Source organism: Platalea leucorodia (assembly GCF_965183815.1).
Source record: "Platalea leucorodia genome assembly, chromosome: 2".
Classification (NCBI taxonomy): Eukaryota; Metazoa; Chordata; class Aves; order Pelecaniformes; family Threskiornithidae; genus Platalea; species Platalea leucorodia.
Window position 1 is genome coordinate 195,780 of NC_138824.1, and position 18,443 is coordinate 214,222.

Genomic DNA, 18,443 nt, shown 5'->3' on the forward strand with positions numbered 1-18,443 from the left:
GGGGGCGGGGCGAACAGGGCGGGGGCGGGGCAGGGGCGGGGCGAACAGGGCGGGGGCGGGGCGGACGGAGGGGCGGGGCGAACAGGGCGGGGGGGGGCGGGGGCGGGGCGAACAGGGCGGGGGCGGGGCGGTCGGGGGCGGGGCGCCCGCGGCACCGCCCCGCGCGGCCAGGCTGCTCAGCCTCCCGGCCGCAGGGGGGCGGTGTTTCCGCGGGTGCTGCCGGGGCCGCTCTGGGCCCTGCGCGCCCATAGCCCGGCGGGGCGCACGTGGGTAACGGCGGCGGGGCCGGGCCGGGCCAGGGCCGCCGTTCCCGGCCTAGGTAGGCCCCGCGGCCGCCAGGCCATGTTCGTGGAGGAGGAGTGGAACGATGGGGCGGAGCGCCCCGCCCGGGCCCGGCCGCTGCCCCGCGGTGCCCCCGAGGGCCCGGTCCGGCCGGTAAGGGCTGCGTGCACGGGGCCGCGGCGGGCCGGGCCCGGTCCCTGGGCGCGGGGGAGGTGACCGGCCCCCTGCCCTCCGCAGGCCCCCGCGGCAGCGGCGGGGAAGCGGCGCCGGCGGCTGCCGGGGGACTGCGCGGCCGGGGCCGGCCGGGACGGCGAGCCGGCGCGGAAGCGGCCCGGGGAGCGGAGGCAGGCGGCCGGGCGCCGGGCCGCGGCGGAGGAGGGGCGCCCGGCCGGCCCCGGGGAGCCCCAGGCGGAGCGGCAGCCGCGGCAGAGCGGGCAGCGCCCGGACGGAGGTACGGCCGCTCGGCGGCGGCGGCTCCCGGGGCGCCGGGGCCGGGCCGGGCCTGCGGAGGGGCCCTGGGCGGGAGCCGGGAGCCGCCCGCCGCCGCCCTGACTGCGCTCCTGCCACCCCCAGGCGCCCCGGCTGAGCTGGGGCAGCGGCCGAGCGCGGAGGCCGGGGCGCTGGGGACCGGGGCTGCCTCCGGGGAGCCGGCGCCGAGGCTGAGCCGGCGGCAGTGGAGGAACAAGCAGAAGAACAAGCGGCGCCAGAAGGGCAGGCTCCCGGCGGGACCCGGAGCGGAGCCGGGCGCGGGCCTGGGCCCCCCGGAGCCGCCCAGCCGGGAAGCGGCTCCCGCGGGGCGGTCGGCGGCCCTGCGGGCACGGATGGAGGAGCGGCTGCTGGCCGCCCGGTTCCGGTACATCAACCAGCAGCTCTACACCTCCACCAGCCGGGAGGCGGCACAGCTCTTCCAGAGCGACCCCGAAGCCTTCGAAATCTACCACCGCGGCTTCGCCCAGCAAGTGGCACGCTGGCCGGAGAACCCCGTGCATCGCATCATCCGCTACCTGCGGCGGCGGTGAGCGGGCAGAATCGGGGGGCACTGGAGAGCCGGGCCCAGGGCCGCCCCCGAGCGCGGGGACCCGCTGAGGTGGTGGGGCGAGGGGGAAGGGGCGTTCTGAGCCCCTGCTCCCCCCTCCCAGGCCAGCCTCGCTGGTGGTGGCAGATTTTGGGTGCGGTGACTGCAAGATTGCGAGCAGCGTCAAGAACAAGGTTCACTCCTTCGACCTGTTACCTCTCAGCCCGCTGGTCACAGTCTGCGACATGGCCAAGGTAGGGGGGGCGCAGGGAGGGGACAGGGCGAGGGGCGGCACCTCTGCGGGGGATGGCGGCGCGGTGGCACCGTGAGCACTGCACCCAGCAGGGTGTTGGTGGGGGCTGGCGGGGCGGGCCTGACGCTGCCTGGCGGGCTGCAGGGGCGTGGGTTGGTGGGGGGGCAGGGGCAATTGTGGGGGACAGGAGAGGGTGGTCAGGGATCCCGAGGGTCCTGTGTGCCCGAGGGAGAACACGTCTGTTGGGAAGACCGGGCACCTCCATCTGCGGGCTCCTCGGAGAAGATGCTCTGTTGAATCCGAGAGCCCGGGGAGCGGCAAAGCGCAGAAGGGCTGCCCCAGCCCCGTCGCCATCCTCCTCCTCCTGGGGGGGTGTCCCGCTTGCTGTCTGGCAGGTGCCTTTGGCGGCTGAGTCGGTGGACGTTGCGGTGTTCTGCCTGGCGCTGATGGGCACCAACCTGCAGGAGATCCTGGAAGAGGCCAACCGCGTGCTGAAGCAGGGGTAGGCAGAGATGTGCACGTGGGGCTGGCGAGGGCAGGAGGCACCGGGGTGAGCCCGGGAGGCGCGGGCTGGCCTTCAGGTGGGCAGTGAGGAGCGGAGGCGCTGGGCTGTACCCCAGGAGGTGCCTGTGCCGCTGCTGCTCAGGGCTGGGGTGTTCTGCAGGGGTATCCTGATGGTGGCCGAGGTGGCCAGCCGCTTTGAGGACATCCGAGCCTTCGTGAACAGCATGGCTCAGCTGGGCTTCAAAAGCGTCTCCAAGGTGCGTCCTCAGCTGTGCCCTGTGCTGGGCACTGGGTGCACTGAGAACCAGGGAGCCCCGATAAAGAGCTCACCTGCTCCGGCAGCAGGGCAGGGCAGCACCACTCAGCCTGGTGCTGGTGGGGAGTAGGCCTGGGGGTGGTGACAGCATGTGGGTGTTTGGGGGACCCGGGGTCCCCGGGGGTTGTGGTGCTGAGGTCTGGGGGACCTGGGGCCTGTGGGGGTGGTGGTGTTGGTGCCTGGGGGACCTGGGGCACGCCTGGGGTCTGGGATGGGGTATGGGGGACTTGGGGCATGCCAGGGGCTGTGGTGATGGGGCCTGGGGTGGGGTGTGGGGGACTTGGGGCACACAGGGGCTGTGGTGCTGGGGTCTGGGCCAGGGCCTGGGGGTGGGAGGGCCCAGGGCGTGCAGAGGTTGGGGTGCAGGGCCTGGGATGGGGCGTGGGGGACCTGGGGCACACGGGGGCTGTGGTGATGGGGTCTGGGATGGGGGAGCCAGGGCATGCTGGGGACATGGCGCGGGGCCTGCGGGAGGCGGTGTTGGTGCCCGGGAGTGGGCTGGGGGTCCCGGGGCCCGCGGTGGGGGTGGGTGGGGACGGGGTTTGGGGGTCCGGGCGCTGAGGCGGCTCTGCCCCAGGACCTCTCCAGCGCCTTCTTCCACCTCCTGGAGTTCGCCAAGACCGGGCCGCCCCGCCGCCGCCCCGCGCCCGGCCTGCGCCTGCGGCCCTGCCTCTACAAGCGCCGCTGAGGGCGGGGCCCCGGGGGCGGGGCCACACGGGCGGGGCCCGCCCCGCGTACGCGCAGTGGCCAATAAAAGCGCCGGTTCCTGCAGCCTCGGCCTCCCGGGAGCGCGGTGGGCGGGGCCTGGGGGCGCCTGCGCAGTGCGGGCGGGGCCTGCGCGGCGGCGGCGGCGGCGGCGTTTCCTGCCGGGGGATGTCGGGGCCGGGCGGGCCGGGCCCCGGCGGGGGGAAGCTGGACATCAACCGCGCCGGCGTGGCCGAGCTGGAGGGAGCGCTCAGCGGCATCGGCCGCCGCCGCGCCCGCGGCATCGTGCGGAAGAGAGAGGTGCGGGGGGGGGTGGGGGCGGCCCGGTGCCGCGGCGGGGCCTGCGGGGGCGGCCGTGCGGGGCGGGGGCGGCCTCGGCCGCGCCGCCGTGGGGAAGCGGAGCCGGGGCAGGGGGTGCCGGCCCCGGGAGCCGCGGGGCGGCTGTGACCGGCGGCGTGAAGGCCGGGACAGCAGCGCCGGTGTTCCTCGGTTTCGGCAGCCGCGCCCGGGGCGGGCAGGCGGGGCCGTCCCCGGGCCTTACCGGGGCCGTCCCCGGGCCTCGCAGCCGGGCCCGGGGCCGCCTCTGGGCGCAGCGGCGGGGGCCGCGCTTGGCTGCGGCCGGAGAGGGCCCGAGGGAGGCCTCTGTCCGCACGGCAGGCCCGGGGTCCCGGCTGCGAGGGCCGGCGGGGAGCAGGGGCCGGGCCGGCCTCCGCGGGGAGAGCGGTTCCCCTCTGCAGGCTGGCCCGCCCGGCTCTGCGGGCCTCCTACTCCTGGGACCTGGGGCAGAGCCTTGGGGCTGGTGGCAGATGACGATGCGTGCTAAGAGCAGAAAAAAATGAGTTCCTGGGTGGAACGGGCAGGAGCAGGGAGGGGTGGAAGCCCGACCGGTGCGGTCACGGCAGGCTGGAAACGCTGCCGCTCCCCCCTGATTGACTGTTTAGCTCTGTCATTTGGAAATGACAGAGTAGGAGAAAAGCCTGCCTGTGGTAGTCACTGACGGGATGACTGAGCTGCCAGTGTGACACAGCTGTGAAAAAGGTAAGCATGATCTTAGGCTGTATCTGCCGTGGCACTTTCGGCAGAGACAGGAGGATTAATGCCACCTTTTTGCCATGAACACCATGAAGAACAGGCGAGGTCATGGCTGGAACGTGGCATCGCTGTTGAAGCAGGCAGAGGAGCGAGGTAGGAGAAATCAGGGAAAGGGGAGGCTGGCTTGACAAGGCTAGACTAGAAGAGGTTGGCTTTCTTTGGCCTGGAAAAGAGGCTGAGAGGAGCAGGGTCACCAGCTATAAATACAGCAGGAATGTAAACGCTGTGGAGGTGGAAGAGCAAGAGCCATTTAAACAAAAGAATACTGGTATGAGAACCGGTGAGGACAGATTTACAGAAATGGGGTTCATTACTGGAGCTGTGCTTTTGGGTAAAACTGTTCATAAGGGAGAAGCAGCAGAAGTGCCTCAAAATGATGCACGACAAATTTGAAAGGATGCTCAGAGCCTTGTCTTGGCCCTGATGTCTGTGTTAGCCGGAAAGGGTGGATGCTGTCCACCCTGGGCTCTGCCCCCTTGGTAACAGCCAGGCCAGCCCTGTTGGGTTTAGGCTCTTCAGGCTCGTGGCAGGAGCTGCTTGGAGGCCCTGCAGGGCATAGGTACGATTGGTGGTGGCCCGTGGTTGTGAGAGCAGGGCTGAGCGGTGCTGGAGCTGGTGTTTGGCAGGATAGTGAGTGCCTTGCACACACTCGTGTGTGTGTCTGCGTGTGCCTGGCAGGAGGTAGGGGCTGTTTCCATTCCCTGGAGCTGCAGACAAGGGAGACTGACTGTGTGGGCCAGGGAATGCTCCCAGTCCTGGTGCTAGTCAGCTGGAAGGCACAATTCCCCTTTCTGAGCTTCCAGCCTTTGCTTTTGGGCTGCTACTCCCCTTGTTACTGGTAGCTCTGGTGCTGTTGCCTGTTCCTTGCAGGCATTGTAGTTGTTGCTCAGGGCAGGGAAAGTTTGTGGGAGCGGAAGGGATTACACAGGAAGGGCTGTTTTGAGCAGAAGGCGTCCCTTATCTTGGATGGGAGCAGCAGCGAGGACTTGCAGTACAAAGGTATCGCCCTGCTGTGGCACCCTGACCCTCTTTCCCCTGAAGGCCTAAAGGGAGCTGGTTGTAAGTGAGATGCAAGCTGGTAGGTCTGGACTGGCCAGGAAAGAGAGCCTGTCTGAGGAGGGTGTGAGTAAGCTTGGTCCTGCTTTGAGGCTGGTCCTGGGTTTCTCAGCTCCATATCGAATCTTGCTTCTCTTCTTGCAGGAACTGAAGGGCTTCAACTCGCTCGATGATCTTCTCCATGTCAAAGGCATCACCACCCGCATCTTGGAGCTGAACAGTCAGCGGATGACTTGCAGGAGGAGGCCAAGCAGTGAGGAATCTGTGAGGGTGAGCCCTGGTCTGCAGGGGGACAGTAAAGCTCCCGTGCCTCAGGTAGGAAAAGAAAAGTAGGGTTCCCCTGCCTACCTGGTCTGGAGGTGGTACTCCCTCCAGCAGTGCAGGAACTGGGGAGGGGGATCTCGCGCTGGGAGAGGTGGTAGCTGTTAGAGGGACAGAGGAGGTTTACGGGGGAGGAGGCATACCTGCTTTGGGCACTGAAACAGGGTGGCCCAAGGAATGCCACGCCCTTTCAAACAGCCAAGCAGGCTCTCTGCAAACCCTGTAAGGTGGCAGCTTGCGATGGGGAGGCTGAGATACTCTGGGCCCAGCTGGCTTTGTGGTGTCCTGACGGAGGCTGCAGTGGCCCCCTGAGCCTTGCCGGGAGCTGCTTTGGCCGCTGTGAAGCGTCTGTCCCAGTGTCCCTGATAGAAACAATGCTCTGACCCCAGAGGACATCGTGGCTTCCTGCTGCCTCCCCTGCCCCAGAGCAGCTAGCCATCTGTAGGTCTGCTGCAGACAGTTCTTAAGTTCCACTAATTGTTCATCGCTGGAGGCCAGAACTGGGTGTGGAGAGAGAATCTTCCCCTGGACAGCTGAGGAGGCCGGAGTCCATGTCTCTTGCCAAGCTCTCTGCCCTGTCGTCCGCCGTGTCTGCAGAGAGCAGCAGCCAGGGCGCTGCCCGCTTGGGCTGGCACGCACCCAGCTTGGCTCTGGGGACTTCTTCAGGAGTGCATCTTCCTGCGGGGCTGAGGAAATTCACTAAGAGCAGCTCTGCCCTGCCAAGCTCTCGAGCGCGCTGTGCGGGCAGGGGAGGATGGTTGTTGGAAGGTGTTTTACTGTCTGGGAGAGGTCAGCGACTGTTCTGCCCCCGTGCTGCCCCAGGAGCTTCGTCCCAAGGTTTGTGATCATCCGAGACCTAGATGTGACCCCCGGCTCTAGACGCCAGAGGAATCTTGAGAAGCCTGGGTTCAGCACTCCCTCCTGAAAAGGTGTGTCCAGATGGGCTGTTGTGTCCTGCCCTCTCCTCTGGTCACTGCCTCTCTGCCCGAGAGCCCAGCCCTGTTCCAAGCCTGCTGCCAAACAGGGTCTGGTCTAACTGGGGTGTGACGAAATGACCCATCTGCCCCTGCTCTGGGGAATCTGTCCAGGGCTAGGCGCTCAAGCAGATGTGCACTGAGGCCTAATTTCTGAATGTAAATAAAGCCAGCCCTAACTGCAATAAACGTTGCGGTGCTTGGTAGGAGCCCTATAAAGCAGCAGGATTTTTCTTTCCCCAGGTGTATTTTTGTGTTGTCACCAAATCACCTCTCCATTTCTTTTCTTCTCCTACAAAATACTTTCTCTGGTTTTTTAATCATTTGGGGGAGGAGACTGAGCAACATCTTCAAGTTTTAAGCATTCTGTTTAAAAACGTGGATTGGGCATTGCAGGACTTGAGTGTACAGGGCAGCACAGGGGGTAGTACTGCTTTCCTGCTTGTGCTTCTGCCCTGTTCGGATTTTTGAGCCTGAAGCTGGTGCTGATTGTGACCCCTCGACCCTTTTCAGTGATTGCTTTACAAGAGGTGCAGTCCCTGGTGCCTAGCTGGCCCTGCTCTCCCTGTCTTTAGATGGAGAACATTGCCTCTGGGTGTACTGAAATGCATTTGGTTTGAGTGAGCCCAGCTTACCAAGCGATGCGGATCACACCTTGTGACTGTCCTGTCCTTGCTACCTACCCAAGTGTCAGTCTTAAAATGTGATCAGAAAAGATGTTATCTACTTCCATATTCTGAATAAAACAAATATTGACTACTGTGGTTTTCCACACACGCCCCTTTATGGGTTTGCACTAGGCCCGTCAGCAGAAAATCTGGGGTTTCCCATTAACAGGTACGTTTTGAGATCTCTTCGCTGGCTCTTTCCTGACCTGAGCCGTCTCATCCAACAACCCATTGGAGGCTGTGGCGTGCCAGTGTTTTCATCAGGGGCCTGTGCCCTGGTCAAACGCTTAGAAGTGTATGAGTACGTCTCATCAACGTGATTTATGTAATTGCTTTTTTTAACCAAATGTAACACTTCAAGGAATAAACTCAACTTTATTTGAAAAGACCTATTTTTATAAAGTCTCATCAGCTGGTACAAAACATGTCCCTGTCATTTATCTTTTACTTGTTGAATCCTGCACCGGCCTCTCTATTGCCATTTGTCAGGCTATATAAAGAAAGACTCGTTTTTTTTCTGCTTTCATCAGTTTTGGCACAACTTTCGCACTCTCCTGGTCTTTGCAGTTTCTCCTGTATTCCAAAATTTACCAAAAATAATTGCCATGGGCCAGTGATCTCCTGTACTACTCTCTGGGACTCTTAGGTGCAAATTATCCTGGGCTGCTGATTGAGGTGTTTTATTGGTGTATTGGAAAACAGTTCCTCATTCCCGTGTGATACAGGCGTGGTGTTCTGCTTCCTCCGAGTAATTAATGAATGCTTCTGCTTTTTCTTTTTTTTTTTTTTTTTTGTGGTGATGTTCACAGTGTTGCTTTCTTTGGGGAAGAAGGCTGCAGGTGGCATTAGATGGGCACAGAGTACTCGTGACCTCTCGAGTGATCGTTGCTCCTGGTCAGATTGGCTGGAGGGCGAAGGGACCTCTGCGCCCTGCTGAAGGCTGAAATGCCTCCTTTCTGCTGCCAGGGTCCTGCCCGGGCGTGGCGGCCCACGCGTGCAGCAGCTCCGCTCCCTGCTTTGACAAACGAAGGGCAGAGGGCTGTTCCCAGCTGCGGGCAGGGAGATGGCTTGCTGTGCAGAGGTGGAGCTGGTGCTAGCGGCTTTGGTGGTGTTCACCCCTGATGCTCCTGCAGTGTTTATGTTTTCTGCTTGGTTTCAGAGTTGCTGGCTGCCGCGTAATTTGGTCACGTTGCAGCTGTGCTTCCCTGTGGGGCTGGGAGGTGACCCGTCTCCAGATCGTGCTTGGCCATAGCTGCCCCGTGACCCCAGAGAGCACCTTAGCTCAGTAGTCTGCTCCCCTCTTCCCATCTTTGGCTCTGCTTAGCTCATCACCCCCTCTTTCCTACTGCAGAGGGAAGCCCTTGTACTCCCGGGGCCGTTGCTCTGACTGGCAGCGCCCTCAGCTCCCCAGCATGTCCCCCACGGCACCCTGAGAGCTGGGGCGCAGAGCTGCAGCAGACAGGCCTGACCCTGCCTCTCCCTGTATTGTAGGTGGTGGCTGAGGAGGAGGATGTTTCAGGCCCCTGGGAGCCAGAGCGCTCTGGGAAAGGGAGCCCAGGGGCAGGACCCGAGGCCGATGGCTCCAGTGGGCGAGGGGTGCAGGAGCCAGTCAGCTCCACAGTCTGCGGGGAGCAGGAGGAGGAGGAGGAGGAAGAAGAGGAAGAGGGGAGCTGCTACAGCGAGGAAGGGGAGGACGGCAGCAACGTCTACTTCTATTACACCATTGGAGAGCGCTGGATAGACTACCTGCAGCGGACAGAGGATGGTGGCCTCCTCCGTCACGTGCGGCCCAAGGTAACCCTGCTGGGAGCGTGGCGCCAGGCAAGGGCTTTGCCCCAAAGAGTGCTGCTGCCCATGTGGTTGGTGGCTCCCCGACGGGAGCTGACACTGGCACGTTGCCTGTGGCCCCATCCTGGTAGCTGGTGGCCTCAGAGCCTACGGGCACCCACTGCTTACCATGGCGGTGGTGCCAGCGTGGGCCGTGGGCTGCCGTAGCACTTCAAGCTGCTGCTCCATGGGGCGTGTGTCTGGTTGTCACTGCTGCTGCAGGCCCCCAGGACACGCCGGGGTGCTGCGGGCCAGCCAGGGAGCTCGGGGCTGTCAGCTGGGTGCTGGCTGGGCTGGGAGCTCCTCGGTGCAGAGGGTGCTCGGCAGTCGTCGTCGGCCTGCCTGGCTGTTAGGGCCGGGGGAAGGAGGCACCGTCCCAGTCTGTCCGAGTGCTGCTGGCAGTCCCCAGCCGTGCCCGTCCCCAGTGGAGCCACCCTGCTCTGTGGTCCCTGTGTTGTAGTGCATAGCCTGAATTGGGGCAGCAGGACTCTGCTGGGGGGGTCAGGCAAAGGCCTCGGGAAGATTTCTGCGGGATGTGGGCACTGTGGTGAGAAGTCCTGGCCAGCCCTGAGCGCAGGGCTGCAGCTGGTGCCCAGCTCGGTTACTGGAGGCAAAGAGCCCCCAGCTCCTACCTGGGTTGGGGGAGCCCCGTGCTCACTTTCTGGTGGCTACCAGCACTGTCTGGTGGCCACCCCGCTATCCCCACATTTCCTGTTAACCCTGCGCCTCTCGTACAGAGTTAGAAGGATGTACGTCCCCTTTGATGCAACTACGTCAGGGTAGTCTGCTACACGTCCCAGCACAGCTCTCCCTGGAGCTGTCAAGTGTAGTGGGGTGTGCTGAGCAGCTCTCGGGCCCAGCTGTAGCGCTGGTCTGCCAGGAGGCTTCGGCATGCCGAGTTCCCTGCTCAGGCTGCAGGTCTGCCAGCTCCGTGTTGAACTGCGCCGAGAGAAGGGCCAAGCAGATGTATCAATAGGTTTTCTCAGCCACTGTTTTTGTCCCTGTGCAGCTGTTGCACTGACTTTTCCCCATCAGAGAAAGACCAAGTTCCATTTCTCCCACAGAAGTTAACTGTTCTGCCAGCTCTAGAGCTCAGGTGGCCTTCAGCTTCCCTCTGTGGGTCTCCAGCGTGAGCATGGACTCGGAAGACTTACTAGGCTGGGTCTCCTACTCTGTCACCTTTGGCAGAAAATCAGCGACCCAGAATGTGCACAGAGGGCTCTGCTCCAGCCTGCTTTAACTTGCCTTCTCCTTGCAGATGAAGCGGAAGTCGGAGAACGGCCTGGATGGCAGGGCCCTTTCCCCTGGTAAAAAGCTGTGCAAAGGCTCCGAGTACAGCAGGTGAGTACTCTGCCTGCTGAGCAACAAGTTGTCCTGGGGGGTGGGAAGACCTCCTCCTACCAGTCCCATCCCTCAGTCGTCTAGGTGTCCTGCTGAGGTTGTGGAGTCTCCATCCTTGGAGAGATACAAAAGCCGTCTGGGTGGTCCTGCTTGAGCAGGGGGTTGGACCAGACAACGTCTGGGGGTGCCTCCAGCCTCAACCAGTCCGTGATTCTGTCATTGCGTAGAGCAGGCTGGGCTGAGGGGACTGCCTGTGTAGCTGTGGTCCTGGTGGAAGTGATGGGGAAGGGGGTTAGCTTGGCGGGAGGCTCATAGCTAGTGGTTTACGGGGACCTCTGTTCTGAGAACTGTTTGCATGGTGTGGCCCAGAGTAGCATTGGCACGTCTCACCTTTGCTTTGGTCTCTCCCCGGCTGCGGTCCAGGACACTGGGTCCCTGTATGCCCAGTCCCACCACCACCTTTGGGGACCTGCGCAATGCCAAAGCAGGCCAGGCACGGCGCCGCCGCATCCCCTCGGTCGCCCCTCCTCCCGAGCTGCAGGACTGGCTCCGCACCTTCCAGGTAGGCTCGGGAGCCTTGCCAAAGGGCTCACCTCGGCGGGCACCGAGGAGCTTTGGGTTTGACGGGCAAGCAGGAGGGCAGCCAAGCCCTAGGGAGTCTGTCTGCCTGAAACCCACCACAGGCAGGGGATTGGGTCCCACGATGGGTTTTTAGTAAGTTTTTGCGTCAGGTAAAGGAGCACAGAAGTGGTGTTAGCCCCTCACTTGCTCCCCTTTGTCCTGGAGTGGTGTTGCTTTGTCCGCCATCACTCAGCACCTGTGCTTCATCTTATGTGACTCATGGAGCTCCCAACCCCGTCTCTGTGGCTCCTCTACCTTGGGATCTAGGCAGCAGAGCCCTGGCCTGCTCCCGAGGCCTGGCTAGCCCGTCTTGCCCATGCTGGTGTCCCTGCTAGGGTTGAGGGGGGGCATAGGCACTGCACAGAGCAGCGGGGAGCCTGTGAGGGCCTGCCATGTGTGCAGGCGTCATGACTGATGTCCCTGTCCTCAGCGCTGGAGTGGCCCAGAGAAGCTGCTTGCTCTGGATGAGCTCATTGATCGCTGCGAGCCCTCCCAAATCAAGTACATGATGCAGGTCATTGAACCCCAGTTCCAGAGAGACTTCATTTCCCTGCTGCCCAAGGAGGTGAGTTGAGGCAGGGGACGGGCTTGCCCTGGGGCTGGGCACCAGTTACCAGCCATGGGAGCCCACTGTGCCCTTGTGACTCGGCTTCCACTCCTGCAGCTGGCACTCTATGTCCTCTCATTCCTGGAGCCTCGGGACCTGCTCCGTGCTGCCCAGACCTGTCGCTACTGGAGGGTCTTGGCTGAAGATAACCTGCTTTGGAGAGAGAAATGCCGCGAAGAAGGTAAAGACCCCTCCTCCGTATGGCATGTGGCACGTTGTGGCTGGGATCTGCAGTGGGGTAGCCCACAGCTCCCGCTGATGTGCATCATCTTACCTCCCCAGTCGGGTGAGGGTACGGTGAGTGTACTGTGAGGCATCCCGCTGTGTTTTCCTCCTGCAGGCATTGAGGAGCCCTTGAACCTGCGGAAGCGGCGCCTGCTGAGCCCTGGATTCATGTACAGCCCCTGGAAATTTGCCTTCATGCGGCAGCACAAGATCGACATGAACTGGCGCAGCGGGGAGCTTAAAGCCCCCAAGGTGGGTGCTTTCAGGAGTCCTTGCTGAGACCCAGACTCTAGAGCTTTGACGTATAGGAAGCTGGTACAGGAAGGAAGTAGCAGAGAAATATCCATGACCAATAGGATGAGAACGACACTAAGAATTTTAAAAGTGCCTCGGGAAAAGATTCACGAGTCTGGCCTGTCTTCAGGAGGCACCGGCCAGAGGCATTCACCTGGAAATATTTGAATGTAAAGGTCCTTGAAGCTGTAGGTCCTGCCAGCTCCCTGCAACTCCTGTCCCTGCCCGCAGAGAGCAGATCCACAGCACGGCTTGCTGGGAGCTTTCCCGTGTGCTCTGGCTGGCGGCACAGCTGATGGCGGGGATTGCCGTAGTGGGTGGCACAGGGCCGCAGCTCTGCCAGCAGAAAAAGGGTCACCCTGGACCCCGGAGAAGGGGGTTTCCATGCCTTCACCCCTTGTCTGAGCACCTGCGGCAGGGCTGAAGCCAGCCTTGGCATCCAGGGAGCGGTACGGCCCTGCTGGGGCTCAGCCAAGCCTTGTCCCTGGCCCAGGGCTCCAGAACCCTTGGCTGTTCTCTCCCTGCCGAGGTCCCTGCCTGCCCCTCGTCCCTGCCCAGGAGGCAGGGAGAGCAGAGCCCCGGCCACCCCCTCCCTCACTCTCTCGGCTAACAGGCTCAGTCCTGCTGCTCTCCGCCTCCGGAGACCTTTTCCGGGCCCCCGCTGTTGCCAGCCCCTTCTCCAAGCCCCTGCGGCACCTGAGGTGAGCAGCAGTGCTCTGCACGGCGCCGGCACTGCAGGGGCTGCACCGCCAGCAGCAAACGGGCCCCAGGCAGCCCTTTCCTGAGCCCCCCAACACCTTGGTCTCCGCACCCCTCGTGAGCGGAGCATGCCAGGGCGCTGCCTGCAGGGACGTCCTCCCTGTACCTTGCCCTGGCTGAGGGGAAGTTCAATACATTCCCTGCAAAGGGTGGCTCTGGGCTTGTTTTCACACCGAGCTGCCGCCTGCCCTCATGCTGCCCCTCCCCGTGGCTTGGCCAGGTCTGTCTGACGTGCCTCCGTATTCCCTGGGTCCTGCCTAACCTGCCTGGTCTCTGCCTGCCTGCAGGTGTTGCCTGGTTGTTGGCTGCCTTTGCTGCCCTCTTTCCACGTCACCGTGTTGGGGAGGTGGCAGCTGGTGCACAGCTGTTTGTGCGCTGCCTGCCTTCTGCTGTGTGGAAAATGGAGCTGGTGATCCTAAATGTGCTGGCTGATGGCCACCAGTTTTTGATCTAGGACAGAATGTCAGCTCTGAGCTCGATAACTTGTGCAGCCTTAATAGCCCCAAGGGTCCGTCTGTGTTTTGGAGTCCCCAGGTAGCCCGCTGCCCCCCAGCAGTAGCTGCCAGATGCCCCCCCAGCTCCTGCTGTAGCTGCTGCCCTGCAGAGAAGTAGGAGGGGGGTGGCAAGCATTACAGGGACCCGTCTGTTGTTCCTTCCCTCAGCGCCTACTGCTTCCCCACCGTTCTCAAAGGCTGCTTTTGAGGCCTGAGGTTCTGCTGGCTCCGGGGCTCTGAGCTGCCCTCGCCTCCCTCCTTGCTCATGTTGTTCTCTGTGCAGGTGCTGAAGGGACATGATGACCATGTCATTACCTGCCTGCAGTTCTGTGGCAACCGGATAGTCAGTGGCTCGGATGACAATACGCTCAAAGTGTGGTCAGCTGTCACTGGGGAGGTGAGCTGTTGTCCGTGGTCGCGTCATAGGGCTGCTCCGCTGGCACGTGAGAGTCACGCTGATCCTCTGCCTTGCTGCAGGATGGGTGGAGGTGTGAGAGGCATAGTGGCCTTTTAGGTGGGTTTATCTTGTCTCTGGCAAAGTGTAGCTGGGGAGAGGATTTGATAGATCCTGTGTCTGCAGGAGCAGTGGGAAGAGCTGTCTTAAGCTCCAAGTCTGTTGGTGCAGTAGCAAGTGAGCAAGAGTTGGCCACGCATGTGTTTTCACTGGTGGTCAGCAAGTGTGGACCACCCTCCTGGAGATCCAGGAAGGGCAAGGAACTCGACTGGATTTAGAATAGCAAGTGATCATTGTCACGGAGAGGACTGTGGTGGGGGCTTGAGTCTGTCTGCAGGGAGGTGGGTCAGCAACCCAAGAAGCAACCCAAGAAGCAACCCAAGAAGCCTTACCGATCCCTTGCCCGGAGGAAGCCCTATGCTTTGCTTTTCCTTTTTGCTGTGGTGCTCAGTCTTTCCCAAACCAGTGTCTCACATAGAATCATAGCACGGTTTGGGTTGGAAGGGACCTTAAAGATCATCTGGTTCCCACCCCCTGCCATGGTCAGGGACACCTTCCACCAGACCAGGTTGCTCAAAGCCCCATCCAGCCTGGCCCTGAACATCTTGTTCTTTGCAGTGTGTGCAGACACTGGTTGGCCACACAGGGGGTGTGTGGTCTTCCCAGATGAGGGACAGCATCGTCATCAGCGGCTCCACGGACCGGACACTCAAAGTGTGGAATGCAGACACAGGCGAATGCGTGCACACGCTGTACGGGCACACGTCCACAGTGCGCTGCATGCACTTGCATGGGAACAGGTATGGGCGTGATGGTGTTCAGGGCCTGGTCTGGAATGGGGCAGGTGGGGGTGTAGAAGCACTAGGGGCCTGGGCCAGTCTGTGGGGTGGGATATAGGGCAGGCGAAAGTGCAGAGGTGGTCAGGGTTTGGGCTGATCTGTAGCTGAAAGATGCTGTGTGGGAAGAGGTATCCCTGGGGAGGAGAAGCTGGGGCTACTCCTTGGGGAAGCTCGTGTGTCCGAGGTTATCGCAGCTGGGCAAGGTCCAGAGTCGACAGTCGGGCTCCAAGTGCACCCTTGCCCACAGGGTTGTGAGTGGCTCGCGGGACGCCACTCTGCGCCTCTGGGACATCGAGACTGGGCAATGCCTGCACGTGCTGATGGGGCACGTGGCTGCCGTGCGCTGCGTGCAGTATGACGGGCACAAGGTGGTGAGCGGTGCGTACGACTACACGGTGAAAGTGTGGGACCCCGAGAGCGAGAGCTGCACTCACACGCTGCAGGGACACACGAACCGCGTCTACTCCTTGCAGGTAATACCCTGGCGGTCCCTCCCCTCCCGCTCATGTGCTGCAGGGCACGAGCCATGCCTGTTCCCGCAAGTGAGAGGCTGTCTCTCCACCCCATGCATGTGCTGCAGGGACACACAGGCCGTGTCTGTTCCCTGCAGGTGAGACACTCTGCCCCTCCACCCTGACCCCCCACACACGCATGCACTGCGGGAACACACACCCCGTCTCTGTTTCCTGGAGGGAAGACACTGCCAAACACGCATGCACCCCGATTAGCCAAAGGGTACGTGAGCACATCGCTTACTCTGCCGTGCCCCGAGTCTCTGACACCAGACTGCGAAGAACACTCCTCCCCTTTCTGGGCAGGCCACGCTGATCTGTGTCTCTCTGGGCAGTTTGACGGGACACACATCGTGAGCGGCTCTCTGGACACGTCGATCCGAGTGTGGGATGTAGAGAGTGGAAACTGCCTACACACCCTGATGGGGCACCAGTCGCTCACGAGCGGCATGGAGTTACGTGACAACATCCTTGTATCGGGCAACGCTGACTCCACAGTCAAGATCTGGGACATCAAGACGGGCCAGTGCCTGCAGACACTGCAGGGTGAGTGCAGGCGGATGGAACAGCTCCCCGCACCCGGGGTGTTGGAGAGGGGTTGTGTTGCTCCTCGCTGCCAGACGTGGCAGGGGCAGGGCAGATGTTGCCCAGCAGCGGGTGCTTCTGAAGAGCCTGGGGTTGGGAGCACAGGAGGACTAACAGAACCCTCTGCTTCCAGGGCCCAGCAAGCACCAGAGTGCCGTGACCTGCCTACAGTTCAGCTCCAAGTTCGTCGTGACCAGCTCAGATGATGGTACCGTCAAGCTCTGGGACCTCAAGACGGGCGAGTTTGTGCGCAACCTGGTTGCACTGGAGAGCGGGGGCAGCGGGGGCGTAGTGTGGCGCATCCGCGCCTCCAACACCAAGCTCGTGTGTGCGGTGGGCAGCCGCAATGGCACAGAGGAGACCAAGCTGCTGGTGCTGGACTTTGATGTGGACCTGAAATGAACCTGGCCAGTCCAGGCTGGGATGGAGGATCCCGCGGGCTGGGTGTAGCAGCTGGTCTTGGTGGGGCTGGCCCCAGAGCAGCTGCTGGTCCCCTGCGGGCTGTAAATACTGTTTGCAGCTGTCTGGGCCTTATTTATATATGTGTGAACTCCCTGTGGGGAGCCTGCGCCCGGCTAGGGCACTGTACAGAGGAAGCAGCATGTTTTGTACACACTAATATATCGATTTATTTCTGTACCTGGGGCCTTCTTCTCCACCCCTGCTGTTCCCTGAGCCCTTCCTTCCTGGAGTTTGTCTCTACTGGGGGAGCAGCTGGTGGCTGCAGCCCATCCCGTTTGATTCCAGGCAGAAGTAGGGAGGGTACAGGCTTTCCTTAGAGCCACTGACCTCGGAGACGAGCTCTCTCTTCCTGCACTCACATGCCCGTGACTGGTGGAGTACCCTCTGCCTGGAGACCCATAGTCTGTGGACTCCAGCTTCTTTATTTTGGGCATGGTAGCGGGCTGGCAATGTGCACGAGGTGCTGAGCACGCAGCATTGGGGAGATTTTGCAGGGCAATACGATAGGTAGCACAGCCTGATGGCTAGCCAGCTCACGAAGCTGTCCTAGGAAGAGGTAGCCCCAATATTGTGCCTGAGAGGGAGCAGTGCTGTGAGCAGACATGTTTTTTTCTTCCACACTGCTCTGATCCAGCCAGAGGCAAGCAGGCAGGGCTGGGCAGAGTGAGAGGTGGTGCAGCAGGCAGCAACCGGCTGGGCAGCACCTGGAAGTGGACTGGAGGGAGACAAGACAGGGCCTGAGCTCTGCTGCAGCGGGAAGCGTGTCCGTGGTGGGGAGGGTAGCACTACCTGCTGCTGCTGGCCCAGCTCTTGTGATCTGCCAGGGCTGCCCGCTGGGGCAGTGCCAGCGGGAGGTGGCATGGGTGCTGGAAGGCAGAGGTGGGAAGGCAGCCCGGGCTGCCCTGCCGTTGCACCCAGGTAGGCGCACAGCAGCTGGAGCGGCTGGAGCGTTTCCAGCCGCTTCCCTGGGACCCGTGGCCCTACGGTGTACAGCGCAGCCACAGCCGTGGCAGGCATCCTTGCTCCTCGCTGCAGTGCTCGCAGAGCAGCAGGGTGACCGGCAGGCTCCCCTCCCTTCAGGCCGTCTTGCAGACAGCTGAGGACCTTTTCCACTTGGTGCAATGGATCCAGGAAACTTGCGCATTCCTCCAGCAGGCTGATGCGAGGGTCAGGGCTTGGGCCAAGATTGTCCATGTGGGAGATGGCTTCTGCCTCCTGTCCTTGTGTCTGTAGGTCCTGCTGCAGCCCCGATAGCAGCGCAAGGCCGCGTTCGGCTAGAAGCCTCGGGGCTGCTTGCTGGCTGGCCGGGTGCCGGCAGGGCTGCCAGGCGTGCTGGGAATGGAGGGGATGGGAGAGCGTGGTGCAGCTCCGGGCTGCCAGTGGCTCTTCCTGCAGGCCCTGGGCCGCTCTGGAGGAGGGTGGCTCTGCTGGGCCGCAGAGCTGCTGGATGCGCATCTGGATCTCTGAAGCCACCTCATCCTCGGGCAGACCCGAGGATGACCACAGGCAGGGCCTGGGGCCCTGTGTCTTCCCTCCAGCCTGCGGAGATGGCTCGCTGTCACTGCCGTGAAGGGCCGTTGGTGCGTATGTTTTCCCAGCCTTCCCGTTCCCCAAGTACACGTGCTGCCCAGCTTCCCTAGGTCGGTGTTTGTTCTCACTCACGTGGAGGCAGCCCTGGAGAGGGACAAGGAGGCTCCGGGATTCAGAGAGGAGCTGGACTGCAGTGTCCAGGCACTGCTGATCCAGGCTCTGCACAGCTGCTGCATCTCCATCCAGGACATGGCCTCCATAAAGAACGGACCCTGAGAGAAGAAGAGACTGTCATCAACCCGACTGGTTTGTAGCATCCTGGGCCCAGCCTTCCCAGCCCCTGAAGGCACAGTTTGCACTGTGTGCTGCTGCGCGATGGCGGAGCTGGGAGAGCAGCGGTGAGGCTGCGTGGGGGCAGCCTCTCGCAGGCGCGGGCTGAGGCCGGGGGAGCAGCCCCGCCGTCGGCGCTCGCCCTTGGCGGTGTGCGACAGCGCGGTGCGTGGCACCGGGAGCGCCCCGCCGCGTGTGCCGGCTCGGCGCCTGGCCGTGGGCACGCAACAGGAGCGCCGTCAGGTCCGGGGTGCCGCAGAAGACGGTGGCGGTGCCAGGGCGCTGCAGGGTGCAGGCTGTTGGTCCTGCCTCTCCCCCGGGCAAGAAGGGCGTGCGGGGGCGGGTTGTGCCATGGCCCCATGTACCACCAGAGGCCC

The 18,443-nt window shown here is 62.5% G+C and overlaps 1 protein-coding gene across 3 annotated transcripts; it reads left to right on the forward strand.

Moving 5' to 3' along the window:
• Positions 1 to 266: 266 nt before the first annotated feature.
• On the forward strand, positions 267 to 16,383 carry RRP8 (ribosomal RNA processing 8). 3 transcript variants are annotated; one of them, XM_082304132.1, is made up of 18 exons: positions 267 to 435; positions 520 to 733; positions 856 to 1,297; positions 1,422 to 1,551; positions 1,946 to 2,052; positions 2,215 to 2,311; positions 5,368 to 5,493; positions 8,678 to 8,980; positions 10,272 to 10,354; positions 10,778 to 10,916; positions 11,406 to 11,540; positions 11,640 to 11,763; positions 11,923 to 12,059; positions 13,638 to 13,751; positions 14,427 to 14,608; positions 14,895 to 15,120; positions 15,495 to 15,705; positions 15,878 to 16,383. In XM_082304132.1, exons 1-18 carry the CDS (start codon positions 343 to 345, stop codon positions 16,144 to 16,146), a joined length of 3,132 nt encoding a protein of 1,043 aa, XP_082160258.1. In that variant the 5' UTR covers positions 267 to 342; the 3' UTR covers positions 16,147 to 16,383. The 3 variants fall into 3 exon arrangements, 2 of the variants coding, with proteins under 2 accessions (XP_082160258.1, XP_082160257.1); XR_014227427.1 differs by lacking the exon at positions 15,878 to 16,383 and adding an exon at positions 15,258 to 15,382 and having other exon boundaries at positions 268 to 435; positions 5,368 to 5,538; positions 15,495 to 15,608; XM_082304131.1 differs by having other exon boundaries at positions 268 to 435; positions 5,368 to 5,538.
• Positions 16,384 to 18,443: the final 2,060 nt, after the last annotated feature.